The sequence below is a fragment of the Canis lupus genome, chromosome 7 (assembly GCF_003254725.2).
Source record: "Canis lupus dingo isolate Sandy chromosome 7, ASM325472v2, whole genome shotgun sequence".
In the NCBI taxonomy this organism is placed as follows: domain Eukaryota; kingdom Metazoa; phylum Chordata; class Mammalia; order Carnivora; family Canidae; genus Canis; species Canis lupus.
In genome coordinates, this window is record NC_064249.1 from 39,477,812 (window position 1) to 39,497,823 (window position 20,012).

Here is a 20,012-nt window from a genome sequence, read left to right on the forward strand (position 1 = left end):
AAACTACTGTAATAGCCACAGCAATTCTACTTTGGGTACCTATTTGAAGGGAATGAAATCACTGCCTAGAAAACGTTATCTGTACCTCTGTGTTCACTGAAGCATTATTTATCACAGTCATGACACAGAAGCAACCTGAGTGTCGTGGGTGTAAGTGGAAAAAGAAAATATGTATATACAGAAAATATGTATATACACACATGTGCATATACATACACTATATCCATATGATATACTATTATACAGTCATGACACACACACACACACACTGGAACATTACTCAGCCATAAAAAAAGAAGCAAATCCTACCATCTGCGACAACATGGATGGTGTCCATGATGGTTCTGTGCTCAGTGATATAAGCCAGACAGAGAAAGACAAATACCATGCGATGTCACTTATATGTGAGATCACGCAAAACAACAAAACAAACTCCTAGAAAAGGAGATCCTGTGTGTGGTTACCAGAGAGACAGGCAGCAGAGCAGAGGGAACTGGACACCGGGGCTCAAAGGTACAAACTTCCCACTGTAAGACAGTTGAGCACTAGGGACCTCTGGAGCCTAGAGTCCTCCCGGGAGGACTTCCACCCGGGCTCCAGAGCACATGTGCCCTGATTGGTGTCTAAGCTATGAAGTTCTCTGCCCGTTGATTTTATTTTTCTAAAGTGAGTGCATTTAGAGGAAGCAGTCATCCCACTAAATTAGACACCAGCAGCGCTCCCAGGCTAAGACTTTTCGAGACATCAAAGTCCGTTCCCGGAGCCTGGCCCACGACTGGGACGGGTGCCCATGGCCAGCGGCAGGGTGGCGGGGTGATGATGGTCACATCACAGACTGTGCGCGGCCTTCCCTTTCGTGTGGTGAGCTTCTTGTTTTCCAAAGCCCCTCTGAGTGCAGCTGCGGCGTCTGCTGGTGCTTCATTAGGAGGCAGCCACTATGAATCTGGTGACCGCGGATGTGATGCTAATGAACTTGCTCTGGGGGAGACAGGTGGCTCCGCCACTTCAGTTTCTCTAATCAAATCATACAGTGACTGCTGTGTGTCTTTCAAGCCCAGAAGAAAGAGCCCACCTCAGGACAAATTAGTGTCCATGTGGCTAGGGAGACAGACCATGTCCTCCAGAACACACATGTGTGCGTGCTCACACGTGCATGTGCACACACACACCCCGCACACAGCTGGGCACCAAGGCTGCCTACATGAGGAATAAGGGGCAAGGGGTGAGGTGCCAGACATAGAGAGGCTGGTACAGGGCCACACCAGCTCCTTCCCTGCAAGCTGGGCCTCTGGTGGCTCCTCCTTTGGTGATACCGAGGGCCCCTCTGGTAAAAGGAAGGGAAATGAGAAGCTGAGAGGAAAACAAGAACCCTCCTGCCCTGTCCACCCCCTGGAAGGAGGTCTACCCCGAGGGCCCCACAAGACATAGAGCTCTAGGGGACATTCGATCCTGAGAATCAGTGAGCCTCAGCCCACTCCTAGAGCAACTGTTTGTAAGCTAAGTCCACCAGGGCTGGTGTCACCAATGGGTGCGGTGGCTTCTCCGAGCCACCCGAGGCAGAGACCCTGCTCCAGGGCTCTACAGAGGCTGAGAGAGCTCGAATGGGAGTTAATGAGGCATCCGAAGCACTTAACTTCCTGCCAGAGAATAAATCGTAAGAACCAAGAAAATATGTTTAATACTCTTCCATGGGGGGTTTAATGGATTTTTTTTTTTAATCTCAGACAAGAGTCCTTTCCGGAGGGGCTTCAGTCTATCCAAGAAATATCTGGCTGCCAGGGCCCAGGCTCCTTAATTAAATCATCTAAAAGCATCTAAAGCATGGCTTTAGTGACAAGAGTGAAGAGCTGAGACCCAGTTCCACCCTACACCTCATTCTGCAGTATGCTTTCTCCCTCTCATCAACAATAGTTGAGCACCAACTGTGTGCAGGCTCCATACTGGTGCTGCCATGGCACATGGCCTATCCTATCTTCTTTGCTCCATCTGGACTAAGAACTTGACGTAGCCAGATGGAAGTGGCTCCATTAGGCAGTCTCAAGTTTTCGCCAGTCACCTGGGTGGAATTGGCAGGACAGGACGGAGTGGAGGACACGTTTCTGCAGCAGCACGCACCCAGGGGTGATTCAAGAAGCTCTGGGGGTTTCCAGTGAGCTAGGAGGAGGAACAGCAGGACTAGAGCAGCTCTGTGGACCAGGCGGTGATGCCAGTGCCAAACACGAAACATCCAGAGAGAAACGAAACCAGGAGATAGCCCTTTCAGGTCTGACGGAGCTAAGTTATCACAGGTAGGTGGTGAGATCGGCAGATGCAAACAAAATGCATTTCAATGCAAGCAAGTTTCACAAAACCTCAGAAATTTTCAAGTGCATCTTAGGGATTCTTGCATCTTGCGACAAAATTCTGCTCCACACTGTTGACTTTGAAAGGGTTTCATTCTGTTTCATAGAACCAAAGAATCTGATGCCAAAAGAATTAGAAAATCAGCTCTCGGAAAAGAGACCACCTGGAGTACATGGTAGGAGCCCGGGCTCCCGAGACAGGCAGACAGGCGTGCTAACCTCCCGCCATGCACTGCGGGCTCTCGCCTACCAGTCTGTGTGTGCGGCAATGATGCCATCCTGGCTGACTTGTGAGAATTATAGGTTACACATATACACGGTTCCTCGCGTGCAGTAAAAACTCACAAAAACTTACAACTCCGGTAAAAACCATGTCCCTTACAGAGGTGACCCTGAGGCCTGGTCCCCTGGTCTTCTGGTACCTCCAGGGAGCATATCTTCCTTCAAGGAGGACAGGTGTCTCTGGTCCCTGTCACTGAAGAGTGACACCATGAGCCTTCCAGGTTCAGATGGATTCACACAGTAAATCCTGCCGTTCAGTCTACAACCTCTAAGAGAAAATATCCACAGAGATATCCAAACAAATACCTGGCTTTACGCTGGAAACTGGGGCTTGGAAAGAACTTCAGGGGTGCACAGACCCCCAGAGTTTAGGCTGAGAAACACACCTGAACGGTGTGTGTCCCATCCCTTGAGCCCAGCAGGGCTGGTCCACAGTGAGTGTGGATGAGGCTCTGTCCACGTGCGTGGTTGGTCCTTGGCTCTGGGAAGTCGGCTGCACTGACCAGAGAAGCAGATGGCCAGCACCCACACCATTCATTGGAAGTAGGGTCCTCCTCTGCTCTCTGCACCAAGCCCGCTTTCCATATCCACTCCAGAGCACATGGCAGTGGCAGCATGCATGACTGACCAGCAAGACAGAACGGAAAGATGTAGAACAGCACGTGCTGAGCCTGGATCAGATGACCAGACCGCATCAGATTCCCCAGTGGGCGGCGAGCTGACCTCAGGCCCACAGACGGAGCCTCTGAAGATGAGTGACCCCCTGGGTGGTGGATGGGTGGCCAGGGGCTCTATACGTCCACCCACTTTGCATGTCTGCCTCTGGGAGACCTGGGCAAGCACAGAGCGTGAACCACCTCATCATGCCAGCATGTTGGCCAGCATGGAGCCTCTCTCCTTATTCAGGGATGAATAACCAAAAACCACCAGCACGGGGCCTTGAAGACTACAGCCCCGCACAGTAGACCTTTTCCACCTGGGTTCTTGGGATTGTCATTCTGACTTGCAAGATATGTTGGGACCTGGGCAGACTTCAGGTGTGAGAGGTGCCCTTGACCTGAGCCAGGAGGGGAGGCACTCTATCCACCCCCCACTTGAACGTCCTTCCTCCCCAGGCCCTGGCAGCCTGCCCTGATGCCACCCCGCCCACCGCCAGCACCCACTACTCACCGCGTGAACAGGGTTACACTGGTCTATGGGGCTCTTAAAATCCGTCCTTAACTCATCGAAGGCAATGATCTGAAACGGAATGTGCAGAGCAGAGATGTTAGTGCAAGAGTGAGTTGATGTGCCGTGTCAGAAGCTTCCCGTGGATTTGCTTCAAAGTACAGGAGGCAGGGAGAAGGTATGAATGATTCAAGACCGGCCAGGAGCTGGCTTTTGTCAGAGCCGGTGATGGACACTTGGGGCTGACTGTACTCCCCTGTCTTCGGTGTATGCCTAAAACTCCCCAAAATAGGCAACGGGCAAGAGATGGTGTAAGGGTACATGCTCGCCCCGAGCGGACAGGTCAGGCCTGCAGACCTGATACACAGCCCCACGCGTACAGACGAGGAAGCTGTCCTCTCGACACGAAACTGGCTGAGACAAGCTCTCACCTGCTCCTGACAGTGGAAGCAAGGCTAGCCGTGGGCCGGGACGGAGGGCGGCGAATGCTCCCATGGGAACGATACTGCAGCTCCGTGTTGCATTGATACACTCTACACGGAGACTTACATAATGCTGTATGCCGAAGGTATTTCTCTCAATTGTTTTTAAGGCCCCTCAAAGCTTCATAAGCTTCCTGTGCTTTATTTACAAAGACATGGAGAAAAGTCTACTACGGTGACAGCAGGCTGAGGTGTGGATATAGACACAAAAATTCAAACCTTGAGCCAGGGCTTCCCTCCTCTCTCCTTACAGGAAGAAGCTCTCTGTTTTCTGTTTTTGTTTATTTTGGCAGAGATGCTGATTGGACATCAGACGGACAGAGGGAGGAGAGAAAAGCAAGAAAGCCGAATTGATGGTCACGGAGAGGCCCTGAGCGCCAGCGGTCCACGGGCTGCACAACCAGCTCCCAAGCAGTCACATCTTCACAGATGGGCCCACAGCCCGCCAGAGAGCACCGGTACCCCCCGTCTGGGGGGAGGATGCAGAAGGCAGCCTTCTCCAGGCACACCCAAGGAAAGGACTAGCTGGTGGTGAAGCTTTCCGAGCCTGGCCACCTTGTCTAGAAGGGGACCCGATGGCAGAACAGTGGTATTCGGGCGGGGAGGGTCCTCCCTTACGCCGTGGAGGCCGGCGCTCCCAGCCACCTCTCCCCTGGGCTGCACACGGATGGCCGTAACCAGCTTCCCCGGGGAGGCACACCCCGAGGTAGCAGCGATGGGGGCGGCCACCCCAGCTGCTTCCATCCCAGCAACACGGGATCCGAGGAAGTACCATGTGGGGGAACAGCTTACTTCCCTGCACAAAGCAGGTATAATTGTAAAGCAGTCACACACCATCCTGATTTCAAAACTCCTACAGAATCCGGAGAAATTCTAGTATAAGCTGCATTAACTAGACACATCTGCCTCATTCCCTGCCAGCTCGTTAACTCCGCGGCCTGTACTTGAACTCAGGACAGGAACTGGCCTCCTAGCCACGGCACCCGGGCTGTTCCCAGCCGCCTCTAATCAATACCATCTTCCCTGCTTGTACTTACACAGGACTCCCTGGGGCTCCCACCCACGTTCTAGGCCAGAGTCAGCAACTCCACAGGCCACATCCTGCCTGCCACCCATTTTTTTTACAACCTGTGAGCGATGAATGGTTTTTATGCTTTGAAAGTGGTTGAAAAAATCAAAAGAAGACTATTTTGTGACATGTAAAAATTGTACTCAGATTTCAGTTTCCATAAGTAAAGTTTTATTAGAACACAGACACATTCATTCTTTCCTCTGCGGTGCATGCTTTCACACTACAACGGCAGAGTCCAGCTGTTGCCACAGACACCATACGCCCAACAAAACCCAAAACAGTTACTGTCTTGCCCTTTACAGAAAAAAATTCACCAGCCCCTCATCTACTCTCTTATTTTCCCTCTAAAGCTTCACTGTCCAATAACGTAGCCACATTAAGCCATTTAAATTTTCATTTTAATTAGTTAAATTAAAAATTCAGTTCCCACATTTTATTTGCTCAAAAACCACATCTGTCTGGTACCTATTAAATGGCACAGACATAAACTATTTCCATCATCACCCGAAATTCCTTACATAGCACTGCTTTGGAGGCACAGAGAATAGGTCATAATCACTCTTCCACAAGGATCCCCTTAAGTACTGCTGGCTACCCTAACCCCGGCAGATCTTTGTTCCTTAAGCCACCTCTCTCCAACCTTTATATAAACTGGCACTGAGTTGCCTCATCATTCTGATTGCCCTCTCCCGACCTTACAGGTTGTAAACATCCACACTAAAATGTGACTGTCAAAAGTAAACACCATATTCACAATGAGGTCAGCCTAGCACAGAGAATCAAAGTATCGCCTCCTCTGTTCTGTAACCTATGTCTCTGTTAATGCAACCTGATAGCATTAGCTTTTTTGTTTCCGCATCACACTCCCTGCTTCGTACTGACCTTGCATTGCCTAAAAGCCCCAGGTTTTCTCATGTGCTCATTAAACTCCACATGCACATTGTTGGATGTGAAGGCCTGAGAGCAAGAACTGACCTTTATCCATTTTAATTCCTGATGGTTTGGTCCATCAGTCCAGTGTGCTGAGATATGACCTATCTCCCAACCACAAGTCCCAATGTCCTCAATGGACACATCCACGTTCACCCTAACACAGGTGCAAATGGAGCAGAACCCAGGGCAGAGCCCAAAGTGCACCCTTGCTTGCTCCCACGAGGCTGGCATTGGCTAACCTCCAGCCTGTCGTTAGCCAATTATAAGACAATTCACTATATGTAGTTCAGGAACTGAAAGTCGGTCCCTGGATAGCTTTTGAACCCACAAGCATTGGTGAGCCAGGGAGCCCAGGAGGAAGGAAGTCATCCCCTGAGCTACGGCCTTGACACTCCAGGTTCTATCCTGTCCTGACCCAAGCCAGGCCCCTGTGCAAGGGCTGGGAGGTCAGTCTGGGCTGATGGTGTGTGAAGCAGGGGGAGCTTCCCTGGGGACCAAGAGCTGCTGAGTGCATCCGAGAGCCAGGCAACCACCACCCGTCTCAGGGCCTGGCCTGGAGGAAGGTGCAAGGAGACCGTGAGCCCTGAGTGCAGCTTCAGCCTGTGAGCTCCAGGAGACAGAATGTATGGGGCCGGCCATGTGCACAATGAGGACAGGGGCTTCGGCATCCCCACCCCCGGGACCACTCACTCCTGCACACACCACTTCACCTGACGCACGTGTAGTGAGCACCGTGTGGGTTTATTACATGCTCACCACACTGGGTACTGGGCTTCAGGAACACACTTTGGATTCCGTAATCCTCGGCCACCCCGTGACGTCAGTACTATTATCGTCCCCATCTTACAGGTTGAGAAACTGAACCCGAAAGTAGTTCAAGTCCTTGCCCAAGATTGCTGCTCTGGCACCGGCTCCAAACCAAGGCCTCCCTGACACTACAACCTATGCAGTTAGCATCACGTTGCTCTGCCTCCCACAACACGTGGAGGGGATGAGGTAGGATCCCAAGGATATCCAGAATGAGCAATTGTGTCTATGGAATGAAAGGAAGCCCTGGGGTGCCTGTGGGGAGCAGTCGGGTAAGCCACTGGCTCTTGATTTCAGCTCAGGTCATGATCTCTGGGTCCTGGGATCGAGCGTTGGGCTCCAAGCTCAGTGCAGAATCTGCCTGGGATTCTCTCTCTCCCTCTGCTCCTCCTCCTGCTCTTTAAATAAATAAAATCTTAAATAAACAAAAAAAAAAAAACAAAGAAAGAAAGCTTCCAGAAGAGATGAGGGTTAGGTCACCCTCTTCTTAGCCTAATTCATGGTCTCCCAGCCCCTGCCTCCTGCCCAGTGTCCAGCACAGGAGACACAGGCAGTGCACTGGGACGGCTGTGTGGGTGCTGCAGTCTTCTGCCTGCAGCCAGGCCATTAGCACCAGGGACGGACTGTGAGTGTGACAGGCGATAGCGGTGATAGGATCATGACCACGGACGGCCAGCTGAGTTCAGCTTCCACAAGCCTCGGGGCCTCCATTCCACCATGGGGGCCCTCACACAACAGTGCTAAGTGAGCTTTAACTCCTGCTCTGAGGATAAGCACACTTCAAAGCCTCTTCATGTTTTTACATTTATTTTTAAATTCATATACAATAAAATGCACTCTTTCTGGTTAAAGGTTCTATGTCTCTTGACAAATGCATAAATCATGTAAACACAATCAAGGCAGAGAATAACTCTATCACCCCCCAAAACTTGCCCCTGTTGCCTCTTTGGAGTCACCCCCACCCCACTCAGTAACCACGAGTCCCTTCTCTGTCCCTATCGTTTTGCCTTTTCCAGAAAGCCACCCTAATGGATCGTGCCATGCGTCAGCTTGTCGGCCTGGCTTCTTCCACTTAACACAATACGATAAGATTCAGCAGCAGCATGGCCTGTCTACCTGTAGACAAGCTGAGTCCTATTCCATGGCACGGATGGACCCGCTTCTTTATTCCTTCACCTGCCGAAGAGCATGTGGCTTGTTTCTGGTCTCCAAAAATCATGAACAAAGCTGCTATAAACATTTGCATACCCCGTGTTCTCCTAAACATAAGTTTTCAATTCTCTCGGGTAAATTGGAGCAGGATTGATCACTGGTTCATGTGGTGGGCGTATGTTTCACTTCATACGAAACTGAGAAACTGCTCTTTAAAGACGCTGTACCATTTTTGCGTTCCCCACCCCAGCAATAAGTGAGAAGCTCAGCATCCTTGCCAACAGTGTGTCAGCTTGGATTTCTTCTATTTTAGCCATTTCCATAGGTACATAAAGGTATCTCAGGATAGTTTTAATTTGCATTTCTCCAATGACTAATTGAAAATGTTGAGCATCTTCACATGGGCTTAACGCCATCTGTATTCCTCCTTTGGTGAAGCGTGTGTTAAGATCATTTGCACATCTTTTTTTTTTAAGCCATTTGTTTTCCTATTGATTTTTTGAGAGCTCTTTATATATTCTGGACATAAGTCCTTTGTCAGATATGTGATTTGCCAGTATTTTCTTCTGCTCTGTGGCTTGTCTTTCCATTCTTGACAGCATGCTTCTCAGAGCAAATGTCCTCTTAACAATTCTCAGTTTATCCAATTTACCTCTTTTTCTTTTATTGATCAAACTTCTGGTGTTGGATCCACGTACTCCTAAGGCTACACAGATTTTTCTTTTTATTTATTTATTTATTTATGATAGTCACACAGAGGGAGAGAGAGAGAGAGAGAGAGAGGCAGAGACATAGGCAGAGGGAGAAGCAGGCTCCATGCACCGGGAGCCCGACGTGGGATTCGATCCCGGGTCTCCAGGATAGCGCCCTGGGCCAAAGGCAGGCGCCAAACCGCTGCACCACCCAGGGATCCCTACATAGATTTTTCTATATACAGATTTCTATATAACAGATTTTTCTATATATTTTTTCTAAACAGTGTTTTCTTTATGGGAAGGTTTAAACTACAACTTTGATTTCTTTAACAGATGTAGGACTCTTTGGGTTATCATGCACAAGCTCTGATAGCTTGCAGGAACTGGCCCCTTTCATCAAAACTGTCACGTGTACAGGCTGGATCTGAACTCAGGGCGCGACCCTCACTGTTCATCCCCCCTTCTTGTTTTCTCACCAAACTCCTGAGACGGAGGTTCGCAGGAGCACAAAGGCTAGAAAGGGTAGCCACAGATGAACAATGACAAAGCAAGAGGAGCAGTTCTCCCACCAGCCATGCACGTGCCAGGGACTCTGAAGACCCAGGCTGCCCGGGACCTCTCTAGGCTGGGGCTGGGCTCCACAGGGCAGAAGCGAGGCTCTGGGTGGAAATCAGGGGTTTGCAGGAGACGCCACCAAAGAGGGAGAAAGGAGGTCAGATGCCAAGCTGGCGGCTCAGGAGAGGCAGAGCCAGGCCGGGGAGTGTAAAAAGAAGTCAGGAAGGAAGCAGAGAGAGTACGTGGTGTGACCTGTCCGTGCCCCCACTAGGCTTAGGCTAACAGCACAGATGTCCTGCCCCAACTCTCCAGCTGCTCCCCCAGCCTCCACCTCTACAGGGTCATAGAGCAACTACTCACTGGCCAGTGAAGCCCCCATGAGGGTCTCATGGGGCTAGAGGCACCCCCTCCCCACAGCAACATCAGCCCCAAGTGTCAGGAGCAGCGTGGACCCACCTAAGAGGCAGGGAATTGTAGAAATACTCCAGAAGTTATCTCATGGAGTCTTCCTTCTTCAGGCCCACGGCGTTGATAATCATGAGATTAAAAATTACTGTGCTTGTCTAAAACAGTTATTTTGCTAAAAATAACTGTCTGTGCTGCAGCAAAACCTTCCTGGAAGACTAAGAAATGGTTGAAATCTCAGCCTGCAATAGCTAATGAGTCCCCAGGGCCGCCCCACTGAGAACTGAGCATTGGCAGAAGCCTCATTGCTCTGGAACATTCTCTCCATGTTATCTTGCTGCCGTCTTCAATCTGTTCACCCCTGGGCACTGGATATAGATGCCCCCTTGCGTCAGGCAGGGTGAGTGAGCAACAGTCCCCACCCGCGCCTGTCCTGGAATCCAGGATCCACTATGCTCCATCCAACACACTGCCTTGTTTCTCCATGGTCGACGGGGTGAGAAGAAAGTGCTGACTTACTGAAGATGCCTGGTCCCGTCCCAAGCCTCGGAACGCAGCACTGAGCAAGAAGATGCAGCCCTGTCATCACAGAGCCTATCACGGGGTGGGGGGCAGGGGTGACAGGAGGAAATAGAATTGAGGTGGTGTCAGGGAGGACTTAGCTGCATCATCTCAGAGACCTGAATGACCAGGAGCCAGACATGGAAAGTTCCAGAAGGAAGTTAGGCTGGAGAGGCCCCAAGAGGGGAATCCAGATCTGCAGGGGGAGATACAGAAGGGTCCCAGCAGCCACAGCCCAAGGATGGAGAGACAGCAGTGGGAGACCAGGTCAGGACCAGGGACTGGCCTCCTGCAGCCACACTCCTCGAGGTAGGCCCCTATACCAAGACTTTGAGCAGCCCCTATTCCCGGTTGCTGTGGCCTCTGGGTGGCTTGCAGAAATGAGCATGTCTATGCTTGTGGCTTCTCAATCTGACAAAGATTGGACATGACCAAGCGGCCATCGGTGATAGGTCAGTGCTTGTGAACCCAGTGCCAACCGTGCACACGAGGGAGATGCTGGTGGGCTGATTTTCAGGCCTTTCCGGAGAACTGCTAACTCACCCAATGAAAAGTCAGGACTCAGAGGCAGTAAGAGAAATGATCACGCATCCTGGCTTATCAAACTTGGGAAGCCAGAGATGAATGTGGCTTCCCCACCCCAGAGAGAACTGGATGTTGGGAAAAGTGCTCCACAGTTTTCTAATGGAAGAAGGCATGCAGCCCAAGCCCCCAGAACTTCTACCTCCCAACCTGTCTGGCAGGGGGACAACTCCCTCCCTCAGGCCTGTGCTCAGACCCCTAAAGATAATAAGGCCACCTGTGCCAAGCTCCACTCTTAATTTCTCCATGCTGTGGGCTGAATGACGTCCCCCCAAAGTCCTGTCCTCCTGGGTCCTCAGACCTGACCTTATTTGGAAGTAGGGTCTCTGCAGATATAAGCAGTTAGAATGAGGCTATACGAGATTACAGACCCTAAATCCAGGGACAGTGTCCCTCTAAGAGATGTGGACCGAGGACGTGGTGTTACAACTACAAACCCAGGAGCACCACAGATAGCTGGGCCACCAGCAGCCAGGAGGATGCAAGGAGCGCTCTTCCCTGGAGCTTCCCGAGACAGCGGTGCCCCGCTGTCACCTTGACTCCAGACTTCCAGCCTCCAGAGCTGGGTGGGAATCAACAGCCATCTGGTCACGGGAACCTGTGAAGGCAGCCCTAGGAAACCAATGCACTCCATTTACAAAACATCTGAGAGCATGGTTGTGACATCTTTGGGAAGAAATGGTTTTGGTGGCGCCAGTGAACGCTAGTGTGAAAGAAGCAGTGCTGACCCAAAATAAACATGTCCCCAGGGAGCAGGCTTTTATACCCCAAGCCTTCCTAGAAGTGCCCCAAGGCCTTTTTGGGTTTTTCTCAAAGTCACTCACAATGCACTTGTAATTCAGTCGTTTGTTTTTGTTTAAGTAGGTCCCACGCTGGAGCCCAGTGTGTGGCTTGAGCTCACAACCCTGAGATCAGACCTGAGCTGAGATCAAGAGTTGGACGCTTAACCGACGTAGCATCCCAGGCGCCCCAGAAGTCTGGTTATGTCCTCGCCATGTCTTGTCCCAACCACAGCAATTTCTAAAACCACAGCCTAAACCTTGGTGCTCCCTCTGAGGATCAGGAGCTCCATGGGCCGAGAGAGGGACGATGGATGGAAACTACTGCCTGGGACACACGCGTGGCTTAACGTCTAGTCCTGGTGCCCTGTGAGTCCTGGCATCCGGTTCACCAATCCTAAGAGGCTCCAGGTGAGGGTTTGCTGTGCCACTTCCCAGCCCTGAGGAAGAAAGAAGCAGGGGCTCTACGTGGACTCGTGGATACCAGCCGCTTCCTCGGTCCTGGCTCAGCTCCCATCACCATGAGGCATGCGACAAGAGGCAGAGTCTCTGACACTCCCCCACTGCCCACCCCCTTTCCTAGAAAGCACAATGCCCAGAAGTCACAGGCGCTTTAAACTTCCCTCAGTATTTCCCTGTATTTTATGTAACATCCCAAGTAGGAGTGCCATTCCAAGGCACTTTCCAAGGAAGAATCGAGAACTATGGGTGGTTAGGAATGCCTGAGGCCACCCAAGGAAGTAGGGCTGAAACCTGCATCAATTTCTCCATTTCTCCTGCTTGTGCTTTTGCATTGGGCCACACAGGCTCACTGCTCTTCCTAAGCGGGAGTGAGAACTGTTTATTAGAGCACCCATCATTATGGAGTGCTGCGTGGGGCATGACACAGAGTGGGCTTAGCACCCACAGCCCTGCCTGCTGAGGACTCCCCATCAAAGACACTGCTTAACCCTACCTGGCCAAGAGCTTAGAAAAGAAAAATATTTCAGACCGGCACAGTGGTTCTGAGTCTTGCCCTAACCTCATGCCTATTTCACCTCCACACAGGTGAGCAGTCTCATGAGAATGTGTTCATGCAGTCATGAAGGCTGGCGAGTCCAAGATCTGCAGGGGGCCGGCACCCTGGAGATACAGGAAAGCTGATGCTGCAGGTCCAGTCTGAAAGCCACGGGCTGCAGAATTCCCTCTTGCTCAGGGGAGGTCAGTCTTTTGTTCTATTCAGGCCTTCACCTAATTAGATGAGGCCCACCCACATTATGGAGGGAAATCTGCTTTTACTCAAAGTCACTGATTTATGTTTATTTTGTTTTTCTGTTATTTTTTGAAATCCAGGATGGTTAATATACAGTGTTATGTTAGTTTCAGGTGTACAATAGAGTGATTCAACAATTCTCTACATTACTCAGTGCTCATCACAACAAGTGTACTCTGAATCATCTTTACCTGTTTCCCCCATCCCCCCACCCACCTCTCCTCTGGTGACCATTAGTTCTCTAGAGTTAAGAGTCTGTTTCTTGGTTTGTCTCTGTTTCTTTTTTGTTTCTTAAATTCCACATACAAGTGAAATCATATGGTGTTTGGCTTTCTCTGCCTATTTCACTTAGCATTATACTCTCCAACTCCATCCATGTCGTTGCAAATGGCAAAACTTCATTCTTTTTTATGGCCAAATAATATTCCATTGTCTATATACCACTTCTTCTTTATCCATTCGTCAGTCAATGGACATTTAGGCTGCTTCCATATCTTGGCTATTGTAGATAATGCTGCTATAAACATGGGGGTGCATGTATGTTTTCGAGTTAGTGTTTTCATATTGTTTGTGTAAATAACCCATTGACAGAATTACTTATCAGATGGTAACTCTATTTTTAATTTTTTGAGGAATCTCCATACTGTTTTCCACAGTAGCTGCACCAGTTTGTATTCCCACCAACAGAGCAGGAGGGTTCCCCTTTGTCCACATCCTTGCCAATGTGCTTTTCTTGTGTTGTTGACTTTAGCCATTCTGACAGGTGCAATGCTATCTCACTGTGGTTTTGACCTTTTAAAAATGTATTTATATTCCGTTTGCCAACATTTAATATAAGGTTTTGATTGGTATTTCCCTGATGATGAGTGATGTTGAGTATCTTTCCGTGTGTCTGTTGGCCATCTGGATGTTTTCTTTGGAGAAATGTCTGTTCATGCCTTCTGCCTATTTTTTAATTGGATTATTTGGGTTTTGGGGGTGTTAAGTTCTTTATATATTTTGAATACTAACCCTTTATCTAATATGTCATTTGCAAACATCTTCTCCCATTCAGTAGTCTGACTTTGTTTTATTGGTTGTTTACTTTGCTGTGCAGAAGCTTTTTATTTTGATGTAGTCCTGCTTGTTTATTTTTGCTTTTGTTTCCCTTGCCTCAGGAGAGATATCTAGAAAAATGCTGATACAGTGAATGTCAGAGAGATTACTGCCTGTGTTCTCCTCTAGGATTTTTATGGTTTCAGGTCTCACATTTGTCCTTAATCCAACATGAGTTTATTTTTTTTTTTAGATAGTATGAGAAACTGGTCCAGTTTTATTCTTTTGCATGTTGCTATCCAACTTTCCCAACACCATTTGTTAAAGAGACTGTCTTTTCACTCATGGAATCCTTTGTCAGAGGTGAATTGATCATATCATCATCAGTTTATTTCTGGGTTCTCTATTCTGTTCCATTGATCTATGTGTCCATTTTTGTGCCAGTACCATACTGTCTTGATCACTACAGCTTTGTAGTATAACTTGAATTCTGTACTTGTGATACCTCCAGCTTTGTTTTTATTTTTCAAGATTGCTTTCACTCTTCAGGATTTTTGTGGTTCCAAACAAATTTTAGAATTGTTTGCTCTATCTCTGTGAAAAATGTTATTGGTATTTTGATAGAGACTGCATTAAATATGTAGATTCCTTTGGGTAGTATAGATATTTGAACAATATTTGTTTTTCCAATCCATGAGCATGGAATGTCTTTCCAATTGTGTCATATTCAATATCTTTCATCAATGTTTCATAGTTTTCAGAGTACAGATCTTTCACCTCTTTGGTTAGGTTTATTCCTAAGTATTTTATTATTTTTTGTGCAACTGTAAATGGGATTATCTTCATTTCTCTTTCTGCTGCTTCATTACTAGTATAGAAATGTAACAGATTTCTGTATATCAATTTCATATCCTGTGACTTTATTACTCAATTCACTTATCAGTTCTAGCAGTTTTTTGGTAGAGTCTTCAGGCTTTTCTACATATAATATCTTATCTGCAAATAATGAAAATGTCACCTCTTCCTTACCAATTTGGATGCCTTTTATTCCTCTGTCTTGTCTGATTACTATGGTTAGGACTTCTAGTACTAAGTTAAATAAAAGTGGTGACAGTGGACACCCCTGTCCTATTCCTGATCTTAGGAGAAAAGCTCTGTTTTTCCCCATTGAGGACGATGTTTGCTGTGATTTTTTCATAGATGGCCTTTATTATGTTGAGGTTTGTTCCCCCTAAACCTACTTTGTTGAGAATTTTTATCATGAACGGATGTTGTACTTTGTCAAATGTTTTTTCTGCATCTATTGAAATGATCATATGGTTCTTATTCTTTCTCTTGTTGATGTGATGTATCACGTTGATTGATTTGTGAATGTTGAACAATGCTTGTTGCATCCCAAGAATAAATCTCACTTGATTGTGGTGAATGATTTAACATATTATGGGATTTGGTTTGCTAATATTTTGTTAAGGATTTTTGCACCTATTGCACCTATGTTCATCAGGGATATTGGCCTGTAATTCTCTTTTTCTTTTGTGGTGTCTTTATCTATCTTTTTGGTATCAGGGTAATGCTGGCCTCATGGAATGAATTTGGAAGTTTTTTTTCCTCTTCTATTTTTTAATAGTTTGAGTAGAATAGGTATTAACTCTTCTTTAAATGTTTGGTGGAATTTACCTGTGAAGTCCATCTCGTCCTGGTCCTTTTGTTTTTGGGGAGTTTTTTTTTTTTTTTTTTTAATTACTGATTCAATTTCACTGCTGGTAACCAGGCTGTTCAAACTTTCTACTTCTTCCTGATTCAGTTATGGGAGGTTTTATGTTTCTAGGAATGTATCCATCTCTTCCAGGTTGTCCAACTTGTTGGCATAGAGTTTTTCATAATATTCCCTTATAGTCCTTTGTATTTCTGTGGTGTCAGCTATTTTTACTCTTTAATTTCTGATTTTGAGTCCTTTTGATGGGGGCAGTGGGGGAAAGTGAGTCTGGCTAAAGGTTTGTTGATTTTGCTGACCTTTTCAAAGAACCAGCTCCTAATACCATTGATCTGGGTTTTTTTTTTTTTAATTTCTATTTTTAAAATTTCTGATCTAATCTTTATTATTTCCTTCCTTCTACTGGTTTTGGGTTTTGTTTGTTCTTATTTTCTAGATCCGTTAGTTGTAAGGTTAGGTTGTTTATTTGTGATTTTTCTTGCTCTTTGAGGTGTGTCTTTATTCCCTCCTCTACCATTTTGGTTGCATCCCAAAGATTTTAGACCATTATGTTTTCATTTGTCTCCATGTATTTTTTAATTTCCTCTTTGATTTCTTGGTTGACTGATGCCTGTTTATTAACCTATTATTTAACATCCAAGTATTTGTATTCTTTTCAGTTTTCTTTCTTGTGGTTGATTTCTAGTTTCATAGAGTTGTGGTCAGAAAAGATACATGGCATAACTTAAGTATTTTTTAATCTGTTGAGACCTATTTGTGGCCTAATATGTGATCTATTCTGGGGACTGTTCCATGTGCACTTGAAACAATGTGTATTCTGCTGTTTGAGGGTGGAACATTCTGAATTTATCTGTTAGATCCATCTGGTCCAATGAGTCATTCAAAGCCACTATTTCCTTGTTGATTTTCTGTTTGGATGATCTATCTATTGCCATAAAGGCAGTGGTAAAGTCCTCTACTATTATTGTATTATTATAGATTACTTCCTTTATGATTGTTATTAGCTGCTTATGTTGTTTTTGGGTGCATAAATATTTACAATTGTATATCTTCTGGTTGGATTGTTCCCTTTATGATTATATGGTGTCTTTCTTTGTCTCTTGTTACAGTCTTTGTTTTAAAGTCTATTTTGTCCAAGATAAATGTTGCTACCCTTTCTTTTCACTTCCATTTGCATGATAAGTGCATCCCTTCATTTTCAATCTGCATGTGTCTTTAGATCTGAAATGAGTCTCTTATGGGCAGCATATAGATGGTTCTTGGTTTTTGTATCCATTCTGTTACCCTGTGTCTTTTGATTGGATCATTTAGCCCATTTACATTCACAGTAATTATTGTTAGGAATTACCTATTGTCATTTTGCTACTTGCTTTATGGGTTGTTTTTGTAGTTCTCTTCTGTTCCTTTCTTTTCTTCCTCTCTTCTTTCGTGGTTTGCTGGATTTCTTTAGTGATATATTTGGATCCCTTTCTCTTTTTTTGCACATCTATTACTGATTTTGGATCTGTGGTTACCATTAGGTTTATATGTAACATCTTATACATATAGCAGTCTACATTAAGTTAATGGTTGCTTATGTTTGAACTCATTCTTTACCCCATCTCCCCCAATTTTAGGTATATGGCATCAGATGTTACATCACTTTATTTTGTGAATCACTTGACTGTTTTTATAGATATACTCATTTTTGCTGACTTAAGTTTCTGTTCTTCTGCTTATGGCATTTCCTATCCACTCAAAAAGTCCTCTTTAATATTTCTTGTAGGGCTGGTTTAGTAGTCAGAAATCCCTTTAACTTTTGTTTGGGAAACTCTTTATCTCTCATTCCGTTCTGAATGACAGCCTTGCTTGATAGAGTATTCTTGGTTGCAGGTCTTTCCTTCCAGCGCTTTGAATACATCATGCAACTCCCTTCTGGTCTGCAAAGTTTCTGCTGAAAAATCAGCTAAGAGTCTTATGAGGTTTCCCTTATATATAACTGCTTTCTTTTCTCTTACTGCTTTTAAAATTCTCTCTTGATCACTGCATTTTGCCATTTTAATTACTATGTACCTTGGTTTTACCTCCTTGGGTTGGTTTTGTTGGGGGTTCTCTGTACCTTCTGGATCTGGATTTCTCTTTCCTTCCACAGATTTGGGGAGTTTTCAGCTATTATTTCTTCAAATAAGTTTTCTGTCCCCTTTTCTCTTTCTTCTCCTTCTGGGATCCCTATAATGTGAATGTTATTATGTTTGATGGTGTCACTGAGCTCCCTAGGTCTATTCTCATTTTGCATGTTTTCCCCCTCTCTCTGCTCAACTTGATTACTTTTCATTACCCTGTCCTCTGGGTTACTGATCTGTTCTTCTACTTCCTTTTGTTTACTACTTATTCCAGGCAGTTTATTTTTAATTTCATTATTGAGTTCTTCATCTCTGATTGGTTCTTTTTTATGTTTCCTATTTCTTTTTTGGGGGTCTCACTGTCTTCCACTCTTAAGTCTAGTGTGTATCTTTATGACCTTTACTTTAAATTCTCTATCAGGAATATTACTAATCTCTATTTTGCTTAAGTCCCTTGCTATGATTTGGGACAAATTCCTCTGTCTCCTCATTTTGTCTACTGTTATTTCTGTTTCTATGTGTTAGGAAAGTCTGCTTTGTCTCCCATATGTGAAGGTAGTGGCTTTATGAAGAAGAGGTCTTGTAGTGCCCCACAGTGCAATGTCTCCTTTTCACCAGAAAATGGTGCCTCAGGGGGTTCTTCTATGTGTGTTGGTACAGGGGTGTCCTACTTTTTGTCTGCAGTCCAGTCTGTGATGATTCTCTGCCTGTTGTGGGCAGAGTCTGGTCCCTGTGTTGTTAATGGGCCAGTCCGGGGCCGCCTTGGGCCTGAGCTGAGTCAGACCAGGTGTTTGCCAGAGATGAAGTAGCACCAAACTGCAGGGCACTCTCCCTATATTGTCCCTCAGAAGCTTTTATTGGTGCACGGGGCCTGCAGTCAGACCAGCTGCCTGGCTCCACTCCTGGGGCCGCTGTCAGACTGGCCTGTGGTCCTCTTCCCCTCTCCCTGGGGCAGGACTCACTTTGGAGTGGGGCTGGCCCTTGTCAGGGCTGTCTGCACACTGCCAGGGTGGTAGGACTGTTTTGGATGGGTTCTACAGGAGCGTATTAGAGGAGAAGGATTCTGCATTCTGGAGAATGCAGGGGTGGGGCACAAGGTACCAACAATACACCATGGGAGGGAAAACTGACCAAGTTGAAGTAGAAGGGTCATGTCCTGAAGATGAACATGGGCAGGGCCAGCTGTTAGCCAGCTAGGTGGAGAATTGGTGCTGGACACCTGGTTCCTGCAGATGTCCTGTATCTGGATTGGGGGCCAGAGAGGGAAATGGCTCCTGCCAGCTAGCTTGGAGAATTCTCATAAAAGACCTCTGCCCCTCCAGCACACATCCTCAGAATAGCAAATAAACTCCCTCCCACATACCCCAGGCATTTTTCAAACTGCTGCTTCTGTGCTGTGTATCTCCATGGGGCTGTTTGCTCTGTCTCTTTAAGGGCAGGGACTCAGCATCCTCCCACCCTCTCAGCTCTCACAGAGCCAAGTGTGCTCATTTTTACAGTTCCAGGTGCTACCCACTGATTGTAAGAACTGGCAAAGTTAGGCTCCTCTGGTTTTCAAAGCCAACTACTATGGGGGTTCCTCTTCCCTGTATGGGTCCCCAGTGCCTGAGGCACCTGGGCTGGGTTCTGCTCCTCTTCTGTGTCTACAGCTGCAGGTCCCTCCCTCCTGAGGACAGTGTCGGCCCAGTTTAGTTCCCATCTGTGTCTCTGCCCATTGCACTTTCTTCAATGTGGACTCTTGCTCATGTTTAGCTGTGGAGAGTCTGTTCTGACAGTCTTTGGGTCATTTTCTGGGTCATTTATGCCAACCTGGGTGTTACCTACCTGGGTGTTACCTACGTGTCCCCCTGGGGCAAGGTGAGCCCAGGATCCTCCTACCCCACCATCTTCCTGGAAGTCCCTCAAAGTCACTGACTTAAATGTTAATCTCATCCAAAAACACTGTCATAGGAAATTCAGAATAATGTTGACCACATATCTGGGCACCATGGCCCTGTGAAACAGACGTAAAATTAACCACCCAAACCCCAGCAGCTAGGACTATTGCAGGCTCTGGGCCATGATGGGCCCTGGCCAGGAGGCTTGGCTGGAGAAG

General features: G+C 46.8%; 1 protein-coding gene across 1 annotated transcript in view; it reads right to left on the reverse strand.

The window, feature by feature from the left end:
- Positions 1 to 20,012, reverse strand: part of CNIH3 (cornichon family AMPA receptor auxiliary protein 3) — a 104,145-nt gene that overhangs the window by 54,000 nt on the left and 30,133 nt on the right. Inside the window, exon 2 of the mRNA XM_025430711.3 lies at positions 3,795 to 3,863. Coding sequence (XP_025286496.1) covers positions 3,795 to 3,863 — 69 coding nt within the window. The remainder of the gene's footprint in view (positions 1 to 3,794; positions 3,864 to 20,012) is intronic.